At 53.3% G+C, this 24,691-nt stretch overlaps 1 protein-coding gene across 1 annotated transcript; it reads left to right on the forward strand.

Moving 5' to 3' along the window:
* Positions 1-386: 386 nt before the first annotated feature.
* On the forward strand, positions 387-23,707 carry ATG14 (autophagy related 14). Its single transcript, XM_038756748.1, has 10 exons — positions 387-595; positions 3,698-3,760; positions 5,149-5,191; positions 8,087-8,168; positions 10,142-10,379; positions 13,463-13,689; positions 14,822-14,939; positions 16,795-16,885; positions 16,983-17,068; positions 23,347-23,707. The coding sequence occupies exons 1-10, from the start codon at positions 387-389 to the stop codon at positions 23,693-23,695; spliced, it is 1,506 nt and encodes a 501-aa protein (XP_038612676.1). The 3' UTR covers positions 23,696-23,707.
* Positions 23,708-24,691: the final 984 nt, after the last annotated feature.

Here is a 24,691-nt window from a genome sequence, read left to right on the forward strand (position 1 = left end):
CTTAACAAAAAGACCCTCATCATCATGGAGGTTGGTTCTCCCCCAGCGCTTAGACCAGGCCTTGACATATTATAAGCGCTTAACAGAAAGCCCCTCGTCATCATGGAGGCTGGCTAAGCCCCATCGCTTAGCGCAGGGCCTGGCCTGTGGGAAGCGCTGAACCGGGGCCATTTTTGTTGAGAAAAACACCTCAGGTTTGGTGTGTGAGTGGAAGCGATGGCGGCCTCTCCTCAGGCCCCCTCAGGCCGCCTTCCCGCCCTGCCCCGCGCGCGCGCGCACGCACGCACACACTCACGCACGCGCGCGCGCGCCCTCCCGGCCGGCCGTCCCAGCATGCACCGGGCGCGACACCGCCCCCACGTGACGGGCGCCGGTCGGGGCCCATCATGGCGTCTCCCAGCGGGCCGGGGGCCCGGGGCTTCGGGCGGCGCCCCCCGGCCGGCGGAGCCCTGGCGGCGTCGGTGGAGGCGGCCGAGGGGCTGTCCGTGGCGGTGGAGCGCTGCCCGCTCTGCAACACCACCCGCCGGCGCCTCACCTGCGCCAGGTGCGTCAGGACCGGCGACTTCGTCTTCTTCGACGGCCGCGACGGCGAGAGGTACGAGCCCCTCAATGACGGCCTCCTGCCCACCCCCACCCCACCGCCGCTCCTTCCGGCGCTCGCGCGCCACCCCTCCCCCCCCACCGTCTCAGCCCGAGCTCGCGCGCGTGCGCGCGGACGGTGTTGGGGGGCGGAGGTCGGTGGGGGTGATGACCTCGCGCACGCGCAGTCGGGGCGCCGGGTGGGGGGGGGCAGGGAGGTCGGCGGCGGGGACCTCGCGCACGCGCAGTCGGGGCAATTGAGGGGGAGAGGGCGGTGATTGCCTCGCGCATGCGCAGTCGGGGCGCTTGGTGGGGGGGAGAGGTCGGCGGCGGGGACCTCGCGCACGCGCTGTCTGGTTGCTTGGTGGGGGGGGTAGAGGGCGGTGATGGCATCGCGCATGCGCAGTCGGGGCGCCGGGTTGGGAGAGGTCGGCGGAGGGGACCTTGCGCACGCGCTGTCTGGTCGCTTGGTGGGGGGGGGAGAGGGCGGTGATGCTTCGCGCATGCGCAGTCGGGGAGCCTGGTGGGGGGTGGGCGGTGATGGCCATGCGCACGCGCAGTCGGGGCGCCGGGGACCTCGCGCGCGCGCGCGCTGCCTGCTCGCTTGGTGGGGGGGAGTGGGCGGTGATGGCCTCGCGCATGCGCAGTCGGGACGCTTGGTGGGGTGAGAGGGCGGTGATGGGCTCGCGCACGCGCAGTCGGGGCGCTTGGTGGTGGGAGGGGAAGAGGGAGATCGCGCGTGCGCAGTCGGGGCGCCGGGTTGTGGGGGGGGTCGGCGTTGGTGGCCTCGCGCACGCGCAGTCAGGGCCTCTCGCCTGGCCGGGCCTCCCCTCAGCCATCCAGGGCCTCGACGGACTCACTCATTCATTCATTCATTCGTATTTATTGAGCGCCTACTGTGTGCAGAACACTATACTAAGCGCTTCAGAAAGCGCACTACAATAAACAGTGACCTTCCCTGCCCACAGCGAGCGTACAGTTTAGAGGGGGTGGGACAGCCATCAACACAAATAAATAAAATGACAGATAGGGACAGAATAATAGTAATGATAATAGCGATGACATTTATTAAGCGCTTACTATGTGCAAAGCACTGTTCTAAGCGCCGGGGAGGTTACAGGGTGATGAGGTTGTCCCACAGGGGGCTCACAGTCTTAATCCCCATTTTACAGATGAGGTAACTGAGGCCCAGAGAAGTGAAGTGACTTGCCCAAAGTCACACCGCTGACAATTGGCGGAGCAGAGATTTGAACCCATGACCTCTGACTCCAAAGCCTGGGCTCTTTGCATTGCGCCACGCTGGTTCTTGATAGTAATCAGTGGTATAAACTAAGGGCAGAGCACTGTACTAAGCGCTGGGGAGAGGACAACAGAACGGACACATTTCCTGCCTACGATGAACTTAGGGTCTGTAGTTGTACCCCAAGAGCTAAACGCAGTGCTCTGCCCACAGTGAACACGCAGTCCAACACCACAGATTGATGGACGGAGTTCATCTCGGAACCCAGACCTCCGCCGCTCCCCACCTGCTAAGCGGGCGGTGGGGTGGGATTTGGGGAAATGGTTTTCCAGGGAGGTGGTGCCGGGGGTTTCTGGAGGAGCTGTCCTCCTCAGTCCACCTGGTTGGCCACAATGGAGGCCTCTCCCGTCCCCTTCCCCTCCCCGGGGTGGCCATCCTGTTCAGCACAGCATCTGAGCCCCAGCCCCTTGGCCGGCCGATGCTGCCTGTGGGCCTGTTAAGCCAAACCCTCCGCCTGTCTCTCTTTTCCCCTCTCTCTTCCTCTCCCCTAAACTCTCTCTCACACTCTCATGTTGCTCTCACACTCTCCCTTTCTATCTCCCCCTCACGCATTATCTCTCTCCCTCATTCTGTCTCTCATGTTCTCTCTCACTCCCACTCTCCCTCTCTCCCCCCACACTCCCTTCCTCTCTCCCTTTCTCTCACCCCCTTTTCCTCTCTCACTCCCTCACATCCTGTCTCTCCCTTATCTTTGTCTCTCTCTCTCATACCCTCTCTTTCTGACGCTCTCCCTCTCTTCCACGCTCCCCCTCACACTCTGTCTCTCTCATGCTCTCATTCCTGCTCTCCCTCTCTCCCCCACACTCCCTCTCCCTCCTTCTCCCACCCCCTTTTCCTCTCACTCCCTCACACTCTGTCTCTCCCTTTTATCTCTGACTCTCTCCCTCTGTCACGCTCCCCCCACGTGCTCTCACTCCTGCTCTCCCTCTCTCCCCCTCACACTCCCTGCCTCTCTCCCTCCTTCTCACCCCCTTTTCCTCTCACTCTATCTCTTTCTCTCTGACACTCTACCTCTCTTCCACGCTCCCCCTCACACTGTCTCTCTCATGCTCTCCCTCTTTTCTCTCTCCCCCTGACACTCCCTGCCTCTCTCCCTCCTTCTCTCATCCCCTTTTCCTCTCTCACTCCCTCACACTGTCTCTCTCCCTTTTTATCTCTTTCTCTCTGACACTCTCCCTCTCTTCCACGCTCCCCCTCACACTGTCTCTGTCATGCTCTTTCTCATTCCCTCTCTTCCTCTCCCCTCACTTCCTTTCTCCCTCCTTCTCTCACCCCCTTTTCCTCTCTCACTCCCTCACACCTGTCTCTCCCTTATCTCTCTCTGAGGCTCTCCCTCTCTTCCACACTCCCCCTCACACTGTCTGTCTCACGCTGTCTCTTCCTCGCTCCCCGCCTCTCTCCCTTTCTCTCACCCCTGTCCTCTCTCACTCCCTCACATCCTCTCTTTTTCTCTCTGTCTTTCTCTCTAATGCTCTCTTTCTGACGCTCTCCCTCTCTTCCACACTCCCCCTCACACTCTCTTCCTCTTCCTCTCGCCCTCTTTTCCTCTCCTTCCCTCGTCTCTCTCTCACATGCTCCCCCTCACGTTCTTTATCTCTCTCCCTCTTTCCCCCCACCCTCTTTCCCCTCACGTTCTTTATCTCTCTCCCTCTTTTCCACTCTCTTTCCCACTCTCCCTCTCCCGCTTTCCCCTTCACATTCTTTATCTCCCTCTTTCCCACTCTCTTTTCCACCCTGTCCCCCTCACCCTTTGCCTCTCCCCCCCCATCTCTCCCTGTCTCTCTCTCTCTCTCTCTCTCTCTCTCTCTCTCTCTCTAGGTTTGCTGACAAGAAAGAGAGGCTAAGCAAGCTGAAGAGCAAACAAAATGAGTTCCAGGAACAGTAAGTCGGCTTGTTCGCTTTCCCCATCTCCGCTCACCGCAACGGGGTGGAGGTGGCCCGGGTGTTTTAAGCCCCTTTTCTGAGCTGGAAAACCGCCCCCCCCATGAGGGATTCTCCACCGGTCGGGAGCCGCCGGGAAGCCCAGCAGCCAGAGCTGGGACGTGAGCGTCCGTGGAAATGAGCGGCACGTTCCGGGCCCGGCCCGGAGGCCCCCGAGTGTGACCATTGGAGCCCGCTGGCCTCATCATCTCCTCAGGCTTTTAATCTTTTTTTTAAATGGTATTCGTTAAGCGCTTCCTATGTGCCAGGCACTGGACTAAGCGCTTGGGGTAGCTCATCAGGTCGGATACAGTCCCTGTCCCCCGTGGGGCTCACAGTCTTCATCCCCATTTTCCAGATGAGGGAACTGAGGCCTGGAGAAGTGAAGTGACTGGCCCAAAGTCAGAACAGCTGACAAGTGGCGGAGCCGGAATTAGAACCCATGACCTTCTGACGCCCAGGCCCAGGCTCTATCCACCTCACCATGCTGCTGTACATAAGGGCTGGGGGGTGGAGGGTGGGGCGATTATCAAATAATAATAATGTTGGTATTTGTTAAGCGCTTACTATGTGCCAAGCAGTGTTCTAAGCGCTGGGGGAGATACAAGGTAATCACGTGGGGCTCACAGTCTCGATCCCCATTTTACAGATGAGGGAACAGAGGCCCAGAGAAGTGAAGTGACTCGCCCAAAGTCACACAGCTGACACGTGGCGGAGGCGGGATTAGAACCCACGACCTCTGACTCCTAAACCCGGGCCGTTTCCGCGAAGCCACGCTGCTTCTCCATGTCCAAAGGTGACAGATCCTAGAGAAGCAGCGTGGCGCAGTGGAAGGAGCCCGGGCTTTGGAGTCAGAGGTCATGGGTTCAAATCCCGGCTCCGCCAACTGTCAGCTGGGCGACTTTGGGCGAGTCACGTCACTTCTCTGGGCCTCAGTTCCCTCACCTGGAAAATGGGGATGAAGACTGGGAGCCCCCCGGGGGACAACCTGATCGCCTCGTAACCTCCCCAGCGCTTAGAACGGGGCTTTGCACATAGTAAGCACTTAATAAATGCCATCGTTATTATTATTATTATTATTATTATTATTAAATCCGAGCGCTTAGATGAAGCAGGAGGGAGAGGGACAAGAGGGCTGAATCGGGGACGGCCTCTTGGAGGAGGTGTGACTTGAATGAGGTTTTGAAGGTGGAGAGAGCGGTGGTCCGGCACAGACGGAGGTGGGAGGGAGTCCCGGGCCAGAGGGAGGACGCGGGAAAGGGGTCGGCGGGCGTTGCCCCACACTGGGGCCGGGATCACTACTTAACCAGCCTCGATTTCCCTCCCATCCCCTTCCCCATACCCCGCAGGCTGCTACAGGCCATGGAGGGGAAGCGCATAGCCGACCAGTTGGTGAGTCGGGGCTGGGGGATGTTCTCACTGTCTTCTTATTTCATTCCTATTTACTGAGCGCTTACTGCGTGCAGAGCACTGTACTAAGCCCTTGGGAGAGGACGACAGGACAATAAACTGACACATCCCCTGCCCACAACAAGCTGACGGTCCGTCCTTTGGGCCCCGCTGTCTTGGAGACTTTGTTTTTTAATGGTATCTGTTTTTTAATGGTATCTGTTAAGGGCTCTGTGTTGAGCCCTGTTCTGAGCGCTGGGGGAGATTCATTCATCCAGTCGTATTTATTGAGCGCCTACTGGGTGCCGAGCACCGTACGAAGCGCTTACAACCTAATCGGGTCGGACGCAGTCCCGTCCCACAAGGGGCTCACGGTCATCACCCCCGTTTTCCACGTGAGGTAACCGAGGCCCAGAGAATAATAATAATAATGATGATGGCATTTGTTAAGTGCTTACTATGTGCAAAGCACTGTTCTAAGCGCTGGGGGAGATTCATTCATTCAGTCGTATTTATTGAGCGCTTACTGTGTGCCGAGCACCGTACGAAGCACTTAATAACCTAATCGGGCCGAACACAGTCCGTGTCCCATAAGGGGCTCACGGTCGTCACCCCCATTTTCCACATAAGGTAACCGAGGCCCAGAGAATAATAATAATGATAATGGTGTTTGTTAAGTGTTTACTATGTGCAAAGCACTGTTCTAAGCGCTGGAGGAGATTCATTCATTCAGTCGTATTTATTGAGCGCTTACTGTGTGCCGAGCACCGTAGGAAGCGCTTACAACCTAATCGGGTCGGATGCAGTCTCGGTCCCATAAGGGGCTCATGGTCGTCACCCCCGTTTTCCACGTGAGGTAACCGAGGCCCAGAGAATAATAATAATAATGATAATGGTATTTGTTAAGTGCTTACTATGTGCAAAGCACTGTTCTAAGCGCTGGGGGAGATTCATTCATTCAGTCGTATTTATTGAGTGCTTATTGTGTGCCGAACACCATACGAAGCGCTTAACAACCTAATCGGGTCGGACGCAGTCCCGGTCCCACAAGGGGCTCACGGTCGTCACCCCCATTTTCCACGTGAGGTAACCGAGGCCCAGAGAATAATAATAATAATGATGATGATGGTATTTGTTATGTGCTTACTATGTGCAAAGCACTGTTCTAAGCGCTGGGGGAGATTCATTCATTCAGTCGTATTTATTGAGCGCTTACTGTGTGCCGAGCACCGTACGAAGCGTTTAACAACCTAATCAGGTCGGACGCAGTCCCGGTCCCACAAGGGGCTCACGGTCGTCACCCCCGTTTTCCACGTGAGGTAACCGAGGCCCAGAGAATAATAATAATAATGATGATGGTATTTGTTAAGTGCTTACTATGTGCAAAGCACTGTTCTAAGCGCTGGGGGAGATTCATTCATTCAGTCGTATTTATTGAGCGCTTACTGTGTGCCGAGCACCGTACGAAGCGTTTAACAACCTAATCGGGTCGGACACAGTCCCGGTCCCAGAAGGGGCTCACGGTCGTCACCCCCGTTTTCCACGTGAGGTAACTGAGGCCCAGAGAATAATAATAATAATGATGATGGTATTTAAGTGCTTACTATGTGCAAAGCACTGTTCTAAGCGCTGGGGGCGATTCATTCATCCAGTCATATTTATTGAGCGCTTACTGTGTGCTGAACACCGTACGAAGCACTTAATAACCTAATCGGGTCGGACGCAGTCCCTGTCCCATAAGGGGCTCACAGTCGTTACCCCCATTTTCCACATAAGGTAACCAAGGCCCAAAGGATAATAATAATAATAATAATGGTATTTGTTAAGTGTTTACTATGTGCAAAGCACTGTTCTAAGCGCTGGAGTAGATACAAGGCAATCAGGTTGTCCCACGTGGGGCTCAACAGTCTTCATCGCCGTTTTACAGGTGAGGGAACTGAGGCACAGAGAAGTGAAGTGACTTGCCCAAGGTCACACAGCAGAGAAGTGGCGGAGCCGGGATTAGAACCCAGAGAAGTAAAGTGACTCTCCCAAGGTCCCGCAGCAGACAAGTGGCGGGGCCGGGATTAGAACCCGGGTCGTTCATTCAGTCGGTCGTATTCAATGAGCGCTTTCTGTGTGTAGAACACTGTACTAAGCGCTTGGGAGAGGACAATACCACAATAATAATAATAATGACGGTATTTGTTAAGCGCTTACTATGTGCAAAGCACTGTTCTAAGCGCTGGGGAGGTTACAAGGTGATCAGGTTGTCCCACGGCGGGGGGGCTCACAGTTTTAATCCTCATTTTACAGATGAGGGCACGGAGAAGAAGCAGCTTGGCCAAAGTCACCCAGCTGACAGTTGGCAGAGCCGGGATTTGAACCCTTGATCTCTGACTCCAAAGCCCGGGCTCTTTCCACCGAGCCACGCTGCTTCTCATAACAATAAACAGACAGATTTTCCGCCCACAACGAGCCGGCGGTCGAAAATCCACAGTCCAGGCCTTCCGACTCCCGGGCCGCGGGACTAGGCCACGCCGCTTCCCCTCGGGGTGTCTCTTAGAGCGACCCTCTCCCGGCTCGATCAGCGAGTCCCCACAAACCGGCCGTGGAGAAGCCCCAACGCCCCCCGTCTCCATGATGGGTCGACGGGATTTATTGAGCGCTTTTCCAGTCGGGAGAGAACAGCGGAACGGGCGCGTTCCCTCCCTGCCCTCAGCGGGCCGACGACTAGCGGGGCGGGGGGAGAGGGACGTGAACGGGAATCGATAAATCGATGATAGGTGCGGATCCACATGCCAGGGCGGCCCTTTTTACCCACGATTAGCGTCCCAGCGGCTAACGGTGGGCCGCGGGAGGGGGACCCGGAGGCCGTCCCTCCCGCGCCTCGCTCACCGGCTGGCCTCTGGATTTCAGAGATGGAAGATAATGTCCTGCAAGATGAGGATCGAACAACTGAAGCAAACCATCTGTAAAGGCAACGAAGAAATGACAAAAAGTAAGGAGGATGACACGACAGACGACTTACTTGTGGCGGGAGGGGATCTTATATTCATTCATTCATTCAGTCATATTTATGGAGCGCTTACTGTGCACAGAGCACTGGACTAAGCGCTTGGGAAGTACAAGTCGGCAACATCTAGAGACGGTCCCTACCCAACAGCGGGCTCACAGACTAGAAGGGGGAGACAGAGAACAAAAGAAAACATATTAACAAAATAAAATAAATAGAATAAATATGTACAAGTAAAATAAATAGAGGAATAAATACAGGTGCTGTGGGGAGGGGAAGGAGGTAAGGCGGGGGATGAGGAGGGGGAGAGGAAGGAGGGGGCTCAGTCTGGGCTCAGTAGAAAGAGCATGAGCTTTGGAGTCTGGGGTCATGGGTTCAAATCCCGGCAACGCCGATTGTCAGCTGGGTAACTTTGGGCAAGTCACTTCTCTGGGCCTCAGTTATCTCATCTGTAAAAAGGGGATGAAGCCTGTGAGCCCCCCGTGGGACAACCTGATCACCTTGTATCCTCCCCAGTGATTAGAACAGTGCTTTGCACATAGTAAGCGCTTAATAAATGCCATTATTATTATTATCTATTTCCCCCCACCCCCGGCCACGTTTTCTATGGTATCTGTAAAGCGCTTACTATGTGCCCAGCACTTGACTAAGCGCCGGGGGTGGATACGAGCTAATCCAGTTGGATACGGTTCCACGTGGGGCTCACGGTCTTAATCCCCGTTTTCCAGATGGGGGAACTGAGGCCCGGAGAAGTGAAGTGACTGGCCCAAGGTCACACGGCAGACAGGCGGCGGAGCCGGGATTAGAACCCGTGACCTCTGGCTCCCAAGCCTGGGCTCTTGCCACTGGGCCCTGCTGATAAACAGACCCATGCCCTGCCCACGAGGAGCGGACAGTCTAGAGGGGGAGACAGACATGAATAGAAATCAATAAATGTTCAGATGTGGACGTAAGTGGTGTGGGGCTGGGCGGGGGGGGGATGAAGAAAGGGAGCGAGTCAGGGTGACGTGGAAGGGAGCGGGAGAGGAGGAAAAGGGAGGTTTAGTCAGGGAAGGCCTTTTGGAGGAGATGGGCCTTCAGTAAGGCTTTGAAGGGGAGGAGAGTCTTGAACAAATGAAGGGATGAAAACAACAGGGAATCAAGGAATGGGGGAATGAAGGCAAGGGGGACTGAAAGAACGGGGAAGTGAAGGGACGGGGGAATGAAGGAACTGGGAAATGAAGGGATGGGAGAATGAAGGAATGGGGAAGTGAAGAAATGGGAATGAGGGAACGGGGGACTGAAGAAATGGGAATGAAGGAACTGGGGAATTAGGGAACGTGGGAATGATGGAATGAAGGAATGGAATGAAGGAATGGGGGACTGAAGGGATGGGGGAATGAAGGAATGGGGAAGTGAAGGAATAGCAGAATGAGGGAACAGGGGAATGGGGATGGGAGAATGAAGGAACGGGGGAATGAAGGAATGGGGGAATGAAGGGACGGGAGAATAAAGGGACGGGAGAATGAAGGAACGGGGGAATGAAGGGATGGGGGAATGAAGGAATGGGGAACTGAAGGAATGGGGACGGGGGAAGTGAAGGAATGGGGGAATGAGGGGACGGGGGAAGTGAAGGAATGGGGGAATGAGGGAACAGGGGAATGAAGAAACGGGGAAGTGAAGGAATGGGGGAATGAGGGAACAGGGGAATGAAGAAACGGGGAAGTGAAGAAACGGGAATGAAGGGACAGGGGAATGAAGGGACCGGGGAAGTGAAGGAATGGGGGAATGAGGAGACGGGGAAATGAAGGAAATGGGAAATGAGGGAACGGGGGAATGAAGGAACCGGGGAATGAAGGAACAAGCAAATGAAGGAATGAAAGGTGGAACGAGCGAACAAACGGGCAAACGAGTGAGCGCGGGACCGAACGGCGGGCCGAGCGACCGTCCGCAGGAGCGAGCCCCTCTGTCCTCCCCAGCTTCCGAGGGCCTGGAGAAGACCCAGGAGAAGAACCAGAAACTGTCGTGCCGAGCGCAGCGGCACCGAGAGAAGAAAGAGAAGATCCAGCGGCACAACCGCAAGCTGGGCGAGCTGGTGGACAGGAAGAGCGAGGAGCTGCGCGGGCGGCGGGCCCGCCTGGCCGGCCTCCGCCGGGAACACGTCCTGGAGCTCACCTCCGTCATCTTCCCCATCGACCAAGTCAAGACCGGCCCCAGGTAAGAACAATAATACCACTACTACTACTAATAATAATGATGGCATTTGTTAAGCGCTTACTAGGTGCCAAGCACTCTTCTAAGCACTGCGGGGGGATACGAGGTGATGAGGTTGTCCCACGCGGGGCTCACAGTCTTAACCCCCATTTTCCAGATGAGGGAACTGAGGCACAGAGAAGTGAAGTGACTTGCCCAGAGTCCCACAGCTGACAGTTGGCGGAGCCGAGATTAGAACTCACGTCCTCAACCTCCCAAGCCCGGGCTATTGCGGCTTATAAGAATTGTGGTATTAAGCACTTTCTATGTATCTCCTCCCCCAGTGCTTGGCACGCAGTAAGCGCTTAACAGATACAGTCATTATTATCATTATTATTCATTCATTAATTCAAGCGTATTTATTGAGCGCTTACTGTGTGCAGAGCACTGGACTAAGCGCTTGGGAAGTCCAAGTCGGCAACATATAGAGACGGTCCCTCCCAACAGCGGGCTCACAGTCTATAAGGGGGAGACAGAAGACAAAACAAAACATGTGGACAGGTGTCAAGTCGTCAGAACCAAATTATTATTATAATAATATAATTATTATAAATAAGCGCTTAATGAGGTACCATAATTACTCAATCGGTGAGGTTTTTTTTCACTACCTGGGAAGCGCCCACTCTGTTCTAAGCACCGGGGTAGATAGATGTCTATCATTCATTCAGTCGTATTTATTGAGTCGGAGAAGCAGCGTGGCTCAGTGGAAAGAGCCCGGGCTTTGGCGTCAGAGGTCGTGGGTTCAAGTCCCGGCTCCGCCAACTGTCAGCTGTGTGACTTTGGGCAAGTCACTTCACTTCTCTGGGCCTCAGTTCCCTCATCTGTAAAATGGGGATGAAGACTGTGAGCCCCCCGGGCTGGGACAACATGATCACCTTGTAACCTCCCCAGCGCTTAGAACAGTGCTAAGTCTTTCAGTCGTCTTTATTGAGCGCTTACTGTGTGCAAAGCACTGGACTAAGCGCTTGGGAAGTTCAAGTCGGCAACACATAGAGACGGTCCCTACTCAACAACGGGCTCACAGTCTAGAAGGGGGAGACAGACAACAAAACCAAATAGGTGGACAGGGGTCAGTACCATCATAATAAATAGAAGTATAGCTCTATAATGCAGACAGGTGTCAATACCGTCGTAATAAATAGAAGTATAGCTCTATATTGTGGACAGCTGTCAATACCGTCATAATAAATAGAAGTATAGCTCTGTATTGTGGACAGGTGTCAATACCATCACGATAAACAGAAGTATAGCTCTATATTGTGGACAGGTGCATATACCGTCCTAATAAATAGAAGTATAGCTCTATATTGCGGACAGGTGTCAATACCATCATAATAAATAGAAGTACAGCTCTATATTGTGGACAGGTGTCAATACCACCATAATAAATAGAGGTATAGCTCTATATTGTGGACAGGTGTCAATACCGTCATAATAAATAGAAGTATAGCTCTATATTGTGGACAGATGTCAATACCCTCATCCCCCTCTCCATCCCCCCATCTTACCTCCTTCCCTTCCCCACAGCACTTGTATATATGTATATGTGTTTGTACATATTTATTACTCTATTTATTTTACTTCTACCTATCTATTCTATTTATTTTATTTTGTTAGTATGTTTAGTTTTGTTCTCTGTCTCCCCCTTTTAGACTGTGAGCCCACTGTTGGGTAGGGACTGTCTCTATATGTTGCCAACTTGTACTTCCCAAGCGCTTAGTACAGTGCTCTGCACACAGTAAGCGCTCAATAAATATGATTGATGATGATGATGATGATACCATCATAATAAATAGAAGTATAGCTCTATATTGTGGACAGGTGTCAATACCATCATAATAAATAGAAGTATAGCTCTATATTGTGGACAGGTGTCAATACCATCATAATAAATAGAAATATAGTTCTATATTGCGAACAGGTGTCAATACTGTTGTAATAAGTAGAAGTATAGCTCTGTATTGTGGACAGGTGTCAGTACCGTCGAAATAAATAGAAGCATAGCTCTATATTGTGGACAGGTGTCCGTACTGTCTTAATAAATAGAAGTATAGCTCTATTGTGAACAGGTGTCAATACCGTCATAATAAATAGAAGTATAGCTCTATATTGTGGACAAGTGTCAATACCATCATAATAAACAGAAGTATAGCTCTATATTGTGGACAGGTGTCAATACCATCATAATCGTATAGCTCTATATTGTGGACAGATGTCAATACTGTCGTAATAAATAGAAGTATAGCTCTATATTGTGGACAGGTGTCAATACCATCATAATAAATAGAAGTGTAGCTCTATATTGTGGACAGGTGCATATACCACCATGATAAATAGAAGTATAGCTCTATATTGTGGACAGGTGTCAATACCATCGTAATAAATAGAAGTATAGCTCTATATTGTGGACAGGTGTCAGTACCATTGTAGTGAATAGAAGTATAGCTTTATAGTGTGGACATGTGTCAATACCGTCATAATAAATAGAAGTATGGCTCTGTATTGTGGACAGGTGTCAATACCGTCATCATAAACAGAAGCATAGCTCTATATTGTGGACAGGTGCATATACCGTCCTAATAAACAGAAGTATAGCTCTACAGTGCGGACAGGTGTCAATACCCTCGTAATAAATAGAAGTATAGCTCTATATTGCGGACAGGTGTCAATACTGTCATAATAAATAGAAGTATAGCTCTATATTGTGGACAGGTGCATATACCGTCATGATAAATAGAAGTATAGCTCTATATTGTGGACAGGTGCATATACCGTCATGATAAACAGAAGTATAGCTCTATATTGTGGACAGGTGCATATACCGTCATGATAAATAGAAGTATAGCTCTAAATTGTGGACAGGTGTCAGTACCATCAAAATAAATAGAAGCATAGCTCTATATTATGGACAGGTGTCCGTACCGTCTTAATAAATAGAAGTATTGTGGACAGGTGTCAATACTGTCATAATAAATAGAAGTATAGCTCTATACAAGTCATCGACGAAATAAAGAGCTCCCTCCCCCCCCCACCCCCGGCGGCCGCAGAGACCCGGCGGACGCCTCCTCGGAGGGCGACAACATGACGTCCAGCACGGTGAGCAAGCTGGCGGAGGCCCGGAGGACCACCTACCTGTCGGGGCGCTGGGTCTGCGACGACCACAACGGCGACAGCAGCGTCAGCATCGCGGGGCCCTGGATCAGCCTGCCCAACAACGGGGACTACTCCGCCTACTACAGCTGGGTGGAGGAGAAGAAGACCGCCCAGGGCCCCGGTGAGACCCCCCCCCGCCCCCCCGTCATCCATCCAATCCTACTTATTCAGCGCCTACGGCGGGCAGAGAGCACTGGACTGAGCGCTTGGAAAGCACAGGCGGCGTGACGGCTCAGCGGGAAGGTCGTGGGTTCTAATCCCGGCTCCGCCGCCTGTCAGCTGGGCCTCAGCGACCTCTTAATAATAATAACGATGGCATGTGTTAAGCGCTTACTACGTGCAAAGCACCGTTCTAAGCGCTGGGGAGGTTACAAGGCGATCAGGGTGTCCCACCGGGGGCTCGCGGTCTGCAGCGCTTTGAACAGTGCTCTGCACATAGTAAGCGCTTAATAAATGCCATTAGTATTATTATTATTATTATTATTAATCCCCTTTTTACGGATGAGGGAACTGAGGCCCAGAGAAGTGACTCGCCCCAAGTCACCCAGCTGACAAATGGCGGAGCCGGGATTTGAACCCAAGCCCGCGCTCTTTCCGCCCGTCATTATTATTCATTCAGTCGTATTTATGGAGCGCTTACTGTGCGCAGAGCACTGGACTAAGCGCTTAGTTATTATATTATTATTATTACAAATCGTGGGAAGCAGCGTAGCTCGGCGGAAAGAGCCCGGGCTTGGGAGTCGGAGGTTGTGGGTTCTAATCCCGGCTCCGCCGCTTGTCGGCTGGGTGACTTTGGGCAAGTCACTTCGCTTCTCTGTGCCTCGGTGACCTCATCTGGAAAACGTTCTATGTTGCCAACTTGTCCTTCCCAAGCGCTTAGTCCAGTGCTCTGCACACAGTAAGCGCTCAATAAATACGACTGATGATGATGATGAAAAATGGGGATGAAGACTGGGAGCCCCGTGTGGGACAACCCGGTCACCTGGTAACTCCCCCAGCGCTTAGAACAGTGCTTGGCACATAGTAAGCGCTTAATAAATACGTTCATTCAGTCGTATTTATTGAGCGCTTACGGTGTGCAGGGCACTGTACTAAGCACTTGGGAAGTACAAGCCGGCAACATATAGAGGCGGTCCCAACCCAACAGCGGGCTCACGGTCTAGAAGGGGAAGGGGGAGAGTTGGCTGGGCGATCCCTGCCCTCCGGGGGCTTCCAGTCTAGTCGCCCTCGCACTGTTTAACCGCCTCTTTTAGATACGGAGCAGAACAACCCAGCCCACACCATCAGCGCCGCCTTATGCTATGCAACTCAGCTCGTCAACATTTTATCTCATATCCTGGACGTCAATCTCCCCAAAAAACTCTGTAACAGGTAAGGAAGGGCCTGGAGGTTTGGGTTTTTTTTTGGTTAATCAATTGTGGTGATCGAGGGCCGTTCATTCATTCAGCCGTATTTATTGAGCGCTTATTGTGGGCAGAGCACCGGACTGAGCTCATTCATTCATTCAGTCGTATTTATTGAGCGCTTACTGTGGGCAGAGCAGCGGACTGAGCGCTTGGAAAGCAGCGTGGCTCCGTGGAAAAGAGGCCGGGCTTTGGAGTCAGAGGTCACGGGTTCAAATCCCGGCTCCGCCAATTGTCAGCTGGGCGGCTTTGGGCAAGTCACTTCACTTCTCTGGGCCTCAGTTCCCTCATCTGGAAAATGGGGGTGAAGAGTGGGAGCCCCCCGTGGGACAACCTCATCACCTTGTAATCTCCCTGGCGCTTAGAGCAGTGCTTTGCACACAGTAAGTGCTTAATAAATGCCATTATTATTATTATTATACAATTGGCGGAGCTGGGATTTGAACCCAGGACCTCTGACTCCCAACCCCGGGCTCTTTCCACTGAGCCACGCTGCTTCTCTGTCTCATTATTATTCATTCAATCGTATTTATATTATTTGTACATATTTATTCTATTTATTTTATTTTAATATGTTTTGTTTTTCATTTGGTCAATTCAATCGTATTTATTGAGCGCTTACTGTGTACAGAGCACTGTACTACGCGCTTGGGAAGTACAAGTTGGCAACAAGTTTTGTTTTCTGTCTCCCCCTTCTAGTGAGCCCACTGTTGGGTCGGGACCGTCTCTAGATGTTGCCAACTTGGACTTCCCAAGCGCTCAGTACGGTGCTCTGCACACAGTAAGCGCTCAATAAATGTGATTGATTGATTTGGGGGCCAGAAGACTAGACTGTGAGCCCGCCGTCGGGTAGGGACTGTCTCTCGATGTTGCCAACTTGGACTTCCCAAGCGCTTAGTCCGGTGCTCTGCACACAGTAAGCGCTCAATAAATATGATTGATTGATTGATTGATTGATTTGGGGGTCAGAAGACTAGACTGTGAGCCCGCTGTTGGGTAGGGCCTGTCTCTAGATGTTGCCAACTTGGACTTCTCAAGCGCTTAGTACAGTGCTCTGCACACAGTAAGTGCTCAATAAATACGATTGATTGATTGATTGATTTGGGGGCCAGAAGACTAGACTGTGAGCCCACCGTCGGGTAGGGACCGTCTCTAGATGTTGCCAACTTGGACTTCCCAAGCGCTTAGTACAGTGCTCTGCACACAGTAAGCGCTCAATAAATGTGATTGATTGATTTGGGGGCCAGAAGACTAGACTGTGAGCCCGCCGTTGGGTAGGGACCGTCTCTCGATGTTGCCAACTTGGACTTCCCAAGCGCTTAGTACGGTGCTCTGCACACAGTAAGCGCTCAATAAATACGATTGATTGATTGATTTGGGGGCCAGAAGACTAGCCTGTGAGCCCACTGTTGGGTAGAGACCGTCTCTAGATGTTGCCAACTTGGACTTCCCAAGCGCTTAGTCCAGTGCTCTGCACACAGTAAGCGCTCAGTAAATACGATTGATTGATTGATTTGGGGGCCAGAAGACTAGACTGTGAGCCCGCCGTTGGGTAGGGCCCGTCTCTAGATGTTGCCAACTTGGACTTCCCAAGCGCTTAGTCCGGTGCTGTGCACACAGTAAGTGCTCAATAAATATGATTGATTGATTTGGGGGCCAGAAGACTAGACTGTGAGCCCGCCGTCGGGTAGGGACCATCTCTAGATGTTGCCAACTTGGACTTCCCAAGCGCTCAGTCCGGTGCTCTGCACACAGTAAGCGCTCAATAAATACGAAAAAAAGAAAAAGTCACGCCTCTGCTGTCCGGATTCTCGTTGGTGCAGCGAATTTTGCGGAGAAAACCTCAGCCGGCGGAAGTTCACGCGGTCCGTGAAGAAGCTGAACGCCAACGTCCTGTACCTCTGCTTTTCCCAGGTAAGGGGACCGCGCGGCCGGGTCCGTCCGGCTCGAAGCGGAAAGTCCCGCCGGGCGGACGCACGCGGTCATCCCGTCTCTTCCCTGCTTTTCCCAGCACGTCAATTTGGATCTGCTGCATCCCCTGCACACTCTCAGGAATATCATGTACCTGGTCAGCCCAGGCACCGAAAACCTGGGCAGGTAAGTAAAGATGCTTTTTGGGGGGCTTTGCTCGTCATTCATTCGTTCATTCATTCATTCAGTCGTATTTATCGAGCGCTTACTGTGTGCAGAGCACTGGACTAAGCGCTTGGGAAGTCCAAGTCGGCAACATCTAGAGACGGTCCCGACCCAACGGCGGGCTCACAGTCCACATCTGCTGTGTGACCTTGGGCAAGTCACTTCTCTGAACCTCAGTTCCCTCATCTGTCAAATGGGGATGAAGACCGTGAGCCCCCCGTGGGACAACCTGATCACTTTGTATCCCCCCCCCAGCGCTTAGAACAGTGCTTTGCACGTAGTAAGCGCTTAACAAATGCCAACATTTTTTTTTGGAATGAATTCGGTCGTATTTATTGGGCGCTTCCTGTGTGCAGAGCACTGTACTAAGCGCTTGGGAAGTCCAAGTCGGCAACATCTAGAGACAGTCCCTACCCATCAGCGGGCTCAGAGGCTAGAAAGGTTTTGAAGGTTTGACGTTCTCACGAGGATTTACTATTTTTGTAAGGGACTTGTTCAATCAATCAATCATATTTATTGAGCGTTTACTGTGTGCAGAGCACTGTACTAAGCGCTTGAGAAGTACAAGTCGGCAACCTATAGAGACGGTCCCTACCCATCAGCGGGCTCAGAGGCTAGAGAGGTTTTGAAGATTTGACGTTCTCACGAGGATTTACTGTTTTTGTAAGGGACTTGTTCATTCATTCATTCAATCGTATTTATTGAGCGCTTACTGTGTGCAGAGCACTGTACTAAGCGCTTGGGAAGTCCAAGTCGGCAACCTACAGAGACGGTCCCTACCCATCAGCGGGCTCAGAGGCTAGAAAGGTTTTGAAGGTTTGACGTTCTCACGAGGATTTACTATTTTTGTAAGGGACTTGTTCATTCATTCATTCAATCGTATTTATTGAGCGCTTACTGTGTGCAGAGCACTGTACTAAGCGCTTGGGAAGTCCAAGTCAGCAACCTATAGGGACGGTCCCTACCCATCAGCGGGCTCAGAGGCTAGAAAGGTTTTGAAGGTTTGACGTTCTCACGAGGATTTACTATTTTTGTAAGGGACTTGTTCATTCACTCATTCAATCGTATTTATTGAGCGCTTACTGTGTGCAGAGCACTGTACTAAGCGCTTGGGAAGTCCAAGTCGGCAACCTACAGAGACGGTCCCTACCCATCACCGGGCTCAGAGGCTAGAAAGGTTTTGAAGGTTTGACGTTCTCATGAGGATTTACTACTTTTGTAGGGGACTTGTTCATTCATTCAGTCGTATTTATTGAGCGCTTACTGTGTGCAGAGGTTGTTAAGCGCGTACTACATATCAAACACCCTTTTAGCACTTAGAACAGTGCTTGGCACTTAGAAGTGGCACGGCTCAGTGGAAAGAGCCCAAACTTGGGAGTCAGAGGTCGTGGGTTCTAATCCTGGCTCCGCCGCTCGTCAGCTGTGGGACTTTGGGCGAGTCGCTTCACTTCTCTGGGCCTCAGTTCCCTCGTCTGGAAAATGGGGGTGAAGACCGTGAGCCCCACGTGGGACAACCTGCTCACCTTGTATCCCCCCAGGGCTTAGAACAGTGGTTGGCACATAGTAAGCGCTTAACAAATACCGTCATTATTATTATTCTCTGGGCCTCAGTTCCCTCATCTGGAAAATGGGGGTGAAGACCGTGAGCCCCACGTGGGACAACCTCATCACCTTGTATCCCCCAACACTTAGAACAGTGGTTGGCACATAGTAAGCGCTTAATACCATTATTATTATTATTATTCTCTGGGCCTCAGTTCCCTCATCTGTAAAATGGGGATGAAGACCGTGAGCCCCACGTGGGGCAACCTGATCACCTTGTATCCCCCAGCACCATCATTATTATTATTCTGTGGGCCTCAGTTCCCTCATCTGGAAAATGGGGGTGAAGACCGTGAGCCCCACGTGGGACAACCTGATCACCTTGTATCCCCCAGTGCTTAGAACAGTGCTTGGCACATAGTAAGCACTTAACAAATACCATTATTATTATTATTATTCTCTGGGCCTCAGTTCCCTCATCTGTAAAATGGGGATGAAGACCAGGAGCCCCACATGGGACAACCTGATCACCTTGTATCCCCCAGCGCTTGAGAACAGTGCTTGGCACATAGTAAGCGCTTAACAAATACCATCATCATCATTATTATTCTTCTCTGGGCCTCAGTTCCCTCATCTGTAAATGGGGATGAAGACCGGGAGCCCCACGTGGGACAGCCTGATCACCTTGTATCTCCACCAGCGCTTACAACAGGGCTTGGTGCATAGAAAGCGTTCAACCAGTACCAACATTATTGTAATCGCTTAACAAATACCATCATCATCATTATTATTATTAATTATTATCAAACACCATCCTAAGCGCCGGGGTCACTACCAGTTAATTAGGTCGGACACGGGCCCCGTCCCAGTTGGGGTTCGCGATCGAAAGGGGGAGAAACTGGTATTTAATCCTGAGTCGCACTGAATCGGCGACGACTTGACGGCCCCTGATAGCAATAGCTCGCTCGAGGAAACTGAGGCCCGGGGGGGTGAAATGACTTACCCTCGGTCACCCAGCGGACGGGTGGCGGAGCCGGGATTCATCCAGTTGTATTTATTGAGCGCTTACTGTGTGCGGAGCATCATCAGTCACCATCAATCGTATTTATGGAGCGCTTACTGTGTGCAGAGCACTGTACTAAGCGCTTGGGAAGTCCAAGTTGGCAACATATAGAGACGGTCCCTACCCAACAGCGGGCTCACAGTCTAAAAGCACTGGACTAGGCGCTTGGGAAGTATAAATCGGCAACATAATGGACGCCCGGGCTCCGTCGGCTTGGCCGCCCGGCGGGAAAGCGGGCGAGTCGGGCTCGAAGAGGAAGACTCAACCTCCCCCAAAATCCGGCACCAGGAGGAAAGAAAAATCAATCCATCAGTCGTATTTATCGAGCGCTTAGCGTGTGCGGAGCGCTGTACTGAGGGACTTTGGGTGTAATATAATATGTGTACCCTGCCCACAGTGAGTTTACAGTCTTGATGGGGGAGACAGACTTTGGTACAAATAAATATGTTACAGATCGGAACAGTGCTCTGCACATAGTAAGCGCTTAATAAATGCCATTATTATTATTATTATCCAAGGAGGGAGGCCCAGGGAGAAGGTTGGCACGAGGGGAGCCGAGCGTGCGGGCCGGGCTGGAGAGGGAGAGCAGCGAGGTGAGGTAATAATAATAATAATAATAATATAATAATAATAATAATAATAATATTACGCACTTCCTATGTGCCAAGTGGCTGGGCTGGAGTGGGAGAGCAACGAGGTGAGGTAGTAATAATAATAATAATAATAATAATAATAATAATAATAATGGCATTTATTAAGCGCTTACTATGTGCCAAGCACTGTCCTAAGCGCTGGGGGAGATACGAGGCCATCAGGGTTGTCCCACAGGGTGCTCCCAGTCTTCATCCCCATTTTCCAGATGAGGAAAGAAAAATCAATCGATCAATCGTATTTATCGAGCACTTAGCGTGCGCGGAGCGCTCTACTGAGGGACTTTGGGTGTAATGTAGTATGTGTACCCTGCCCACAGTGAGTTTACGGTCTCGATGGGGGGGAGACAGAGTTTGGTACAAATAAATCCGTTACGGATCGGGACAGAAGTGCCGGGGGGGGGCACGTGAGGGAATAAAGGGCGACGCAGAAGGGAGCGGGAGAAGAGGAAAGGAGGGCGCAGTCAGGGAAGGCCTCCTGGAGGAGGTGGGCCTTCGATAAGGCTGTGAAACGGGGGAGAGGAATCGTCCGTCGGATTGAGAAGCAGCGTGGCTCAGTGGAAAGAGCCCGGGCTTTGGAGTCAGAGGTCGTGGGTTCAGATCCCGGCTCCGCCAACTGTCAGCTGGGTGACTCTGGGCGAGTCACTTCACTTCTCTGGGCCTCAGTTCCCTCATCTGGAAAATGGGGATGAAGACTGGGAGCCCCCCGTGGACAACCTGATCACCTTGTAACCAAAAACAGCGCTTAGAACAGTGCTGTGCACATAGTAAGCGCTTAATAAATGCAATTATTATTATTATTATTATTATCCGAGGAGGAAGGCGAGAGGGAGGCCCAGGGAGAAGGTTGGCACGAGGGGAGCCAAGCGTGTGGGCCGGGCTGGAGTGGGAGAGCAGCGAGGTGAGGTAATAATAATAATAATAGTAATAATAATAATAATGGCATTTATTAAGCACTTACTATGTGCCAAGCACTGTTCTAAGCACTGGGGGAGATGAGGCTACCAGGTTGTCCCACGGGGGGCTCCCAGTCTTCATCCCCATTTTCCAGATGAGGGAACCGAGGCCCAGAGAAGTGAAGTGACTCGCCCAAAGTCACCCAGCTGGCAAGTGGCGGAGGCGGGACTTGAACCCATGACCTCGGACTCCCAAAGCCCGGGCTGTTTCCACTGAGCCCCAGCTGCCGGGGAGCGGACCGAGCCGACGAGGGACGGGTGGGCAGCGGGGGGAGGTTTAACATCTTCCTCACCACTTATAAGCGCTCAGCCCAGTGCTCTGCACACAGTAAGCGCTCAGTAAATAGGGCGGAATGAAAGGAGCGCGGGAGACGCCCGCTGAACCCTGCTGAGGACGGTCGTGGGGGCGGTTGGGATGGAGAAGGAAGGGGTGGATCTGGGAGGGGACGAACGACGGGATCCGGCGCCCGACTGAATAGGAAGGAACGGGAGAGGGAGGGGTCCGAGACCGCGTCCGGGCGACGGGTTCGAGATACCGTGAGGGGAGATTTAGGATTTAAGCCAGCTGAAAAGAGGGAATTCAGGGGGTGAGCGACTGAATTGTAGCTCCTGCCCCACCCAGACTGCACCGCGGGGTGGGTTGGAAGTGATTTTCTCCCCCCCCCCCGTGGTATTTGGGAAGCGCTTCCTAGGTGCCGGGCACTGTTGTGAGCGCCCGGGGAGGGGTAGATCCAAGCCAATCGGGTCAGACTCCGTCCCACGTGTCCCGTGTAGAGAAGCAGCATGGCCTAGCGGATAATAATAATAATAATAATAATGGTGATGATGGCATTTATTAAGCGCTTACTATGTGCAAATCACTGTTCTAAGCGCTGGGTAGAATGCGGGCGTGGGGGAGTGTAGAAGGTCATGGGTTCTAATACTGTCTCTGCCACTTAATAATAATAATAATAATAATAATGGCATTTGTTAAGCACTTACTATGTGCAAAGCACTGTTCTAAGCGCTGGGGGGATACAGGGTGATAATAATAATGGCATTTGTTAAGCGCTTACTATGTGCAAAGCACTGTTCTAAGCGCTGGGGGGGGATACCGGGTGATAATAATAATAATAATAATAATGGCATTTGTTAAGCGCTATGTGCAAAGCACTGTTCTAAGTGCTGGGGGGAGATACCGGGTGATAATAATAATAATGATGATGGCATTTGTTAAGTGCGTACTATGTGCAAAGCACTGTTCTAAGCGCTGAAGTGATCAAGTGGGTGATCAAGTTATCCCACGTGGGGCTCACAGTCTTCATCCCCATTTGACAGATGAGGTCACTGAGGCTCAGAGAAGTTAAGTGACTTGCCCAAGGTCACACAGCAGACATGTGAGGGAGCCGGGATTCGAACCCACGACCTCCGACTCCAAAGCCCGGGCTCTTCTCACTGAGCCACGCTGCGTCTCTGTCCACTTTCATTCAATCGTATTTATGGAGCGCTTACTGTGTGCAGAGCTCTGTACTAAGCGCTTGGGAAGTAAAAGTTGGCAACATACGGAGACGGTCCCTACCCAACAGCGGGCTCACAGTCCACTTGTCCGCCATGTGATCCTGGGCAGGTCACTTCCCTTTTCGGGGCCTCAGTTCCCTCATCTGTAAAATGGGGAGACCGTGAGCCCCACGTGGGACAGGGACCGTCCCCGACCTGATTTGCCTGCGTCCGGCCCAGTGCCTAGCACAGTCCCTGGCACACAGTAAGCGCTTAATGCCGGATTTATTACTAGTAGGTTTATTATTATTATTCCCATACGGGATGGTCTACAAGGGAGAACAGGGACTGAATCCCCACTTTCCAGCCGAGGCCCAGAGAAGCGGCGCGCCTGGCCCGAGGTCACACAGCGGGGATTAGAACCCGGGTCCTTCTGCCCCACGGAGGAGGAACGGGGGGCGGGGGGCGGCGCTCGCTGTGGGCAGGGCGCTGTCCTGAGCGCCGCCGTGAGCCGGGGGCGACCCGGGGCGGGGTCCGTGTCGGGGGGGGCAGGTCCGGCCCCTTCGAGATGAGCGCCGACCTGGAGGACTCGGTGGAGTTCGTGGAGGCCGGGGCCGGCGCCCAGACGGACGAGAGCGGCGGCGACGACGGCGACGACGACGGCGAGGGCGTCAGCGACGACGAGACGGACCTGGGCACCGACTGGGAGAACCTGCCCAGCCCCCGCTTCTGCGACATCCCCTCGCAGCCCGCCGAGGCGGGGCCCGGGCCCGGCGCCCCGGCCTCCGCGGCCCCCGCGGCCCCCGCGCCCGGCGCCGCCAGCGGCACCGCGGGGGGCATGATCTCCTCCGCCGCCGCCTCTGTCACCTCCTGGTTCAAGACCTACACCGGCCAGCGCTAGCGGCGGACGGCGGGCGGCCCGCCTCGCTCTGGCCGCGCACCAAAGACACGCCGGACCCCCCCCCCACGTCCTCGAGACCCCCGCCCGGGCCCTCTTGTCGAAAGGACGCCGGCGGCGAGTCCGGCCGGCCGGTCCTGCCCCTCGGGGACAGCGGGCGAGGCCGGAGCGGGGGCGGCACCGGCACCGGCGGGGACGTCTCCCCCATCCCGACCACAACCAAAGACAAAATCCCGCTCACGGCGGCGGCAGCGGCGGCCTCATCCCTAACCGTTAACCAGAGGCACTTTCCGGGGGGTCCCCCCGTCTCCCGCCTTTTTGCACCGGACCCATCGCGGCGGCGGCGGCGGCGGCGGCGGGGAGGGGGACGCCCACCTTTCTGCTGCTTCGCCTCCCCTCCTCGTCCTCTCTTCTTTTCTCCCCCCGCCGCCCCACGAAAAGCCATAACGCTCGGCACGGGCCCGCGCTTCCCGGCCGCCCGCTGACACGGCGCGACGGCCGGAGAGAGCCCGGAGGGTATTTCGGCCCGGGTGGGCGAAAGGGAGCGGACGGGACGGGAGGCCGGGACGGGAGCAGGAGCGCCGGAAGGATCCCTCGGCCGACGGACGTTTAGCGGGGGGAGAGACCGCGCCGCGGCGGGGGCTTTCCCCGAAAGGCCCGGGCCCTGACCGGAGGTAAGAGTTTCCAGCAGTCCGGCCCCTCGGGTCGGGATGCCACCCTGCCGTTTTCTAAACTCTCTTCGTCGTGGTGGTAGCGCAATAAACGTTTTAGCGGCGCCTCGCTCTCGCGGTCCTTCACACGGGCATAGCGGTCGAAAGCTGGGGGCGCGGAGACCCATCCATTCCTCGTCCCCACCTTTTTTTTATCAATCGTATTTGAGTGCTTACTGTGTGCAGAGCACCGTACTAAGCGCTTGGGAAGTACAAGTTGGCAACATATAGAGACAGTGGGCTCACAGTCTAAAAGGGGCAGACGGTGAAGTGCTCACTAGGAATCCCG

The sequence above is a fragment of the Tachyglossus aculeatus genome, chromosome 14, assembly GCF_015852505.1.
Source record: "Tachyglossus aculeatus isolate mTacAcu1 chromosome 14, mTacAcu1.pri, whole genome shotgun sequence".
NCBI classification, from domain to species: Eukaryota; Metazoa; Chordata; class Mammalia; order Monotremata; family Tachyglossidae; genus Tachyglossus; species Tachyglossus aculeatus.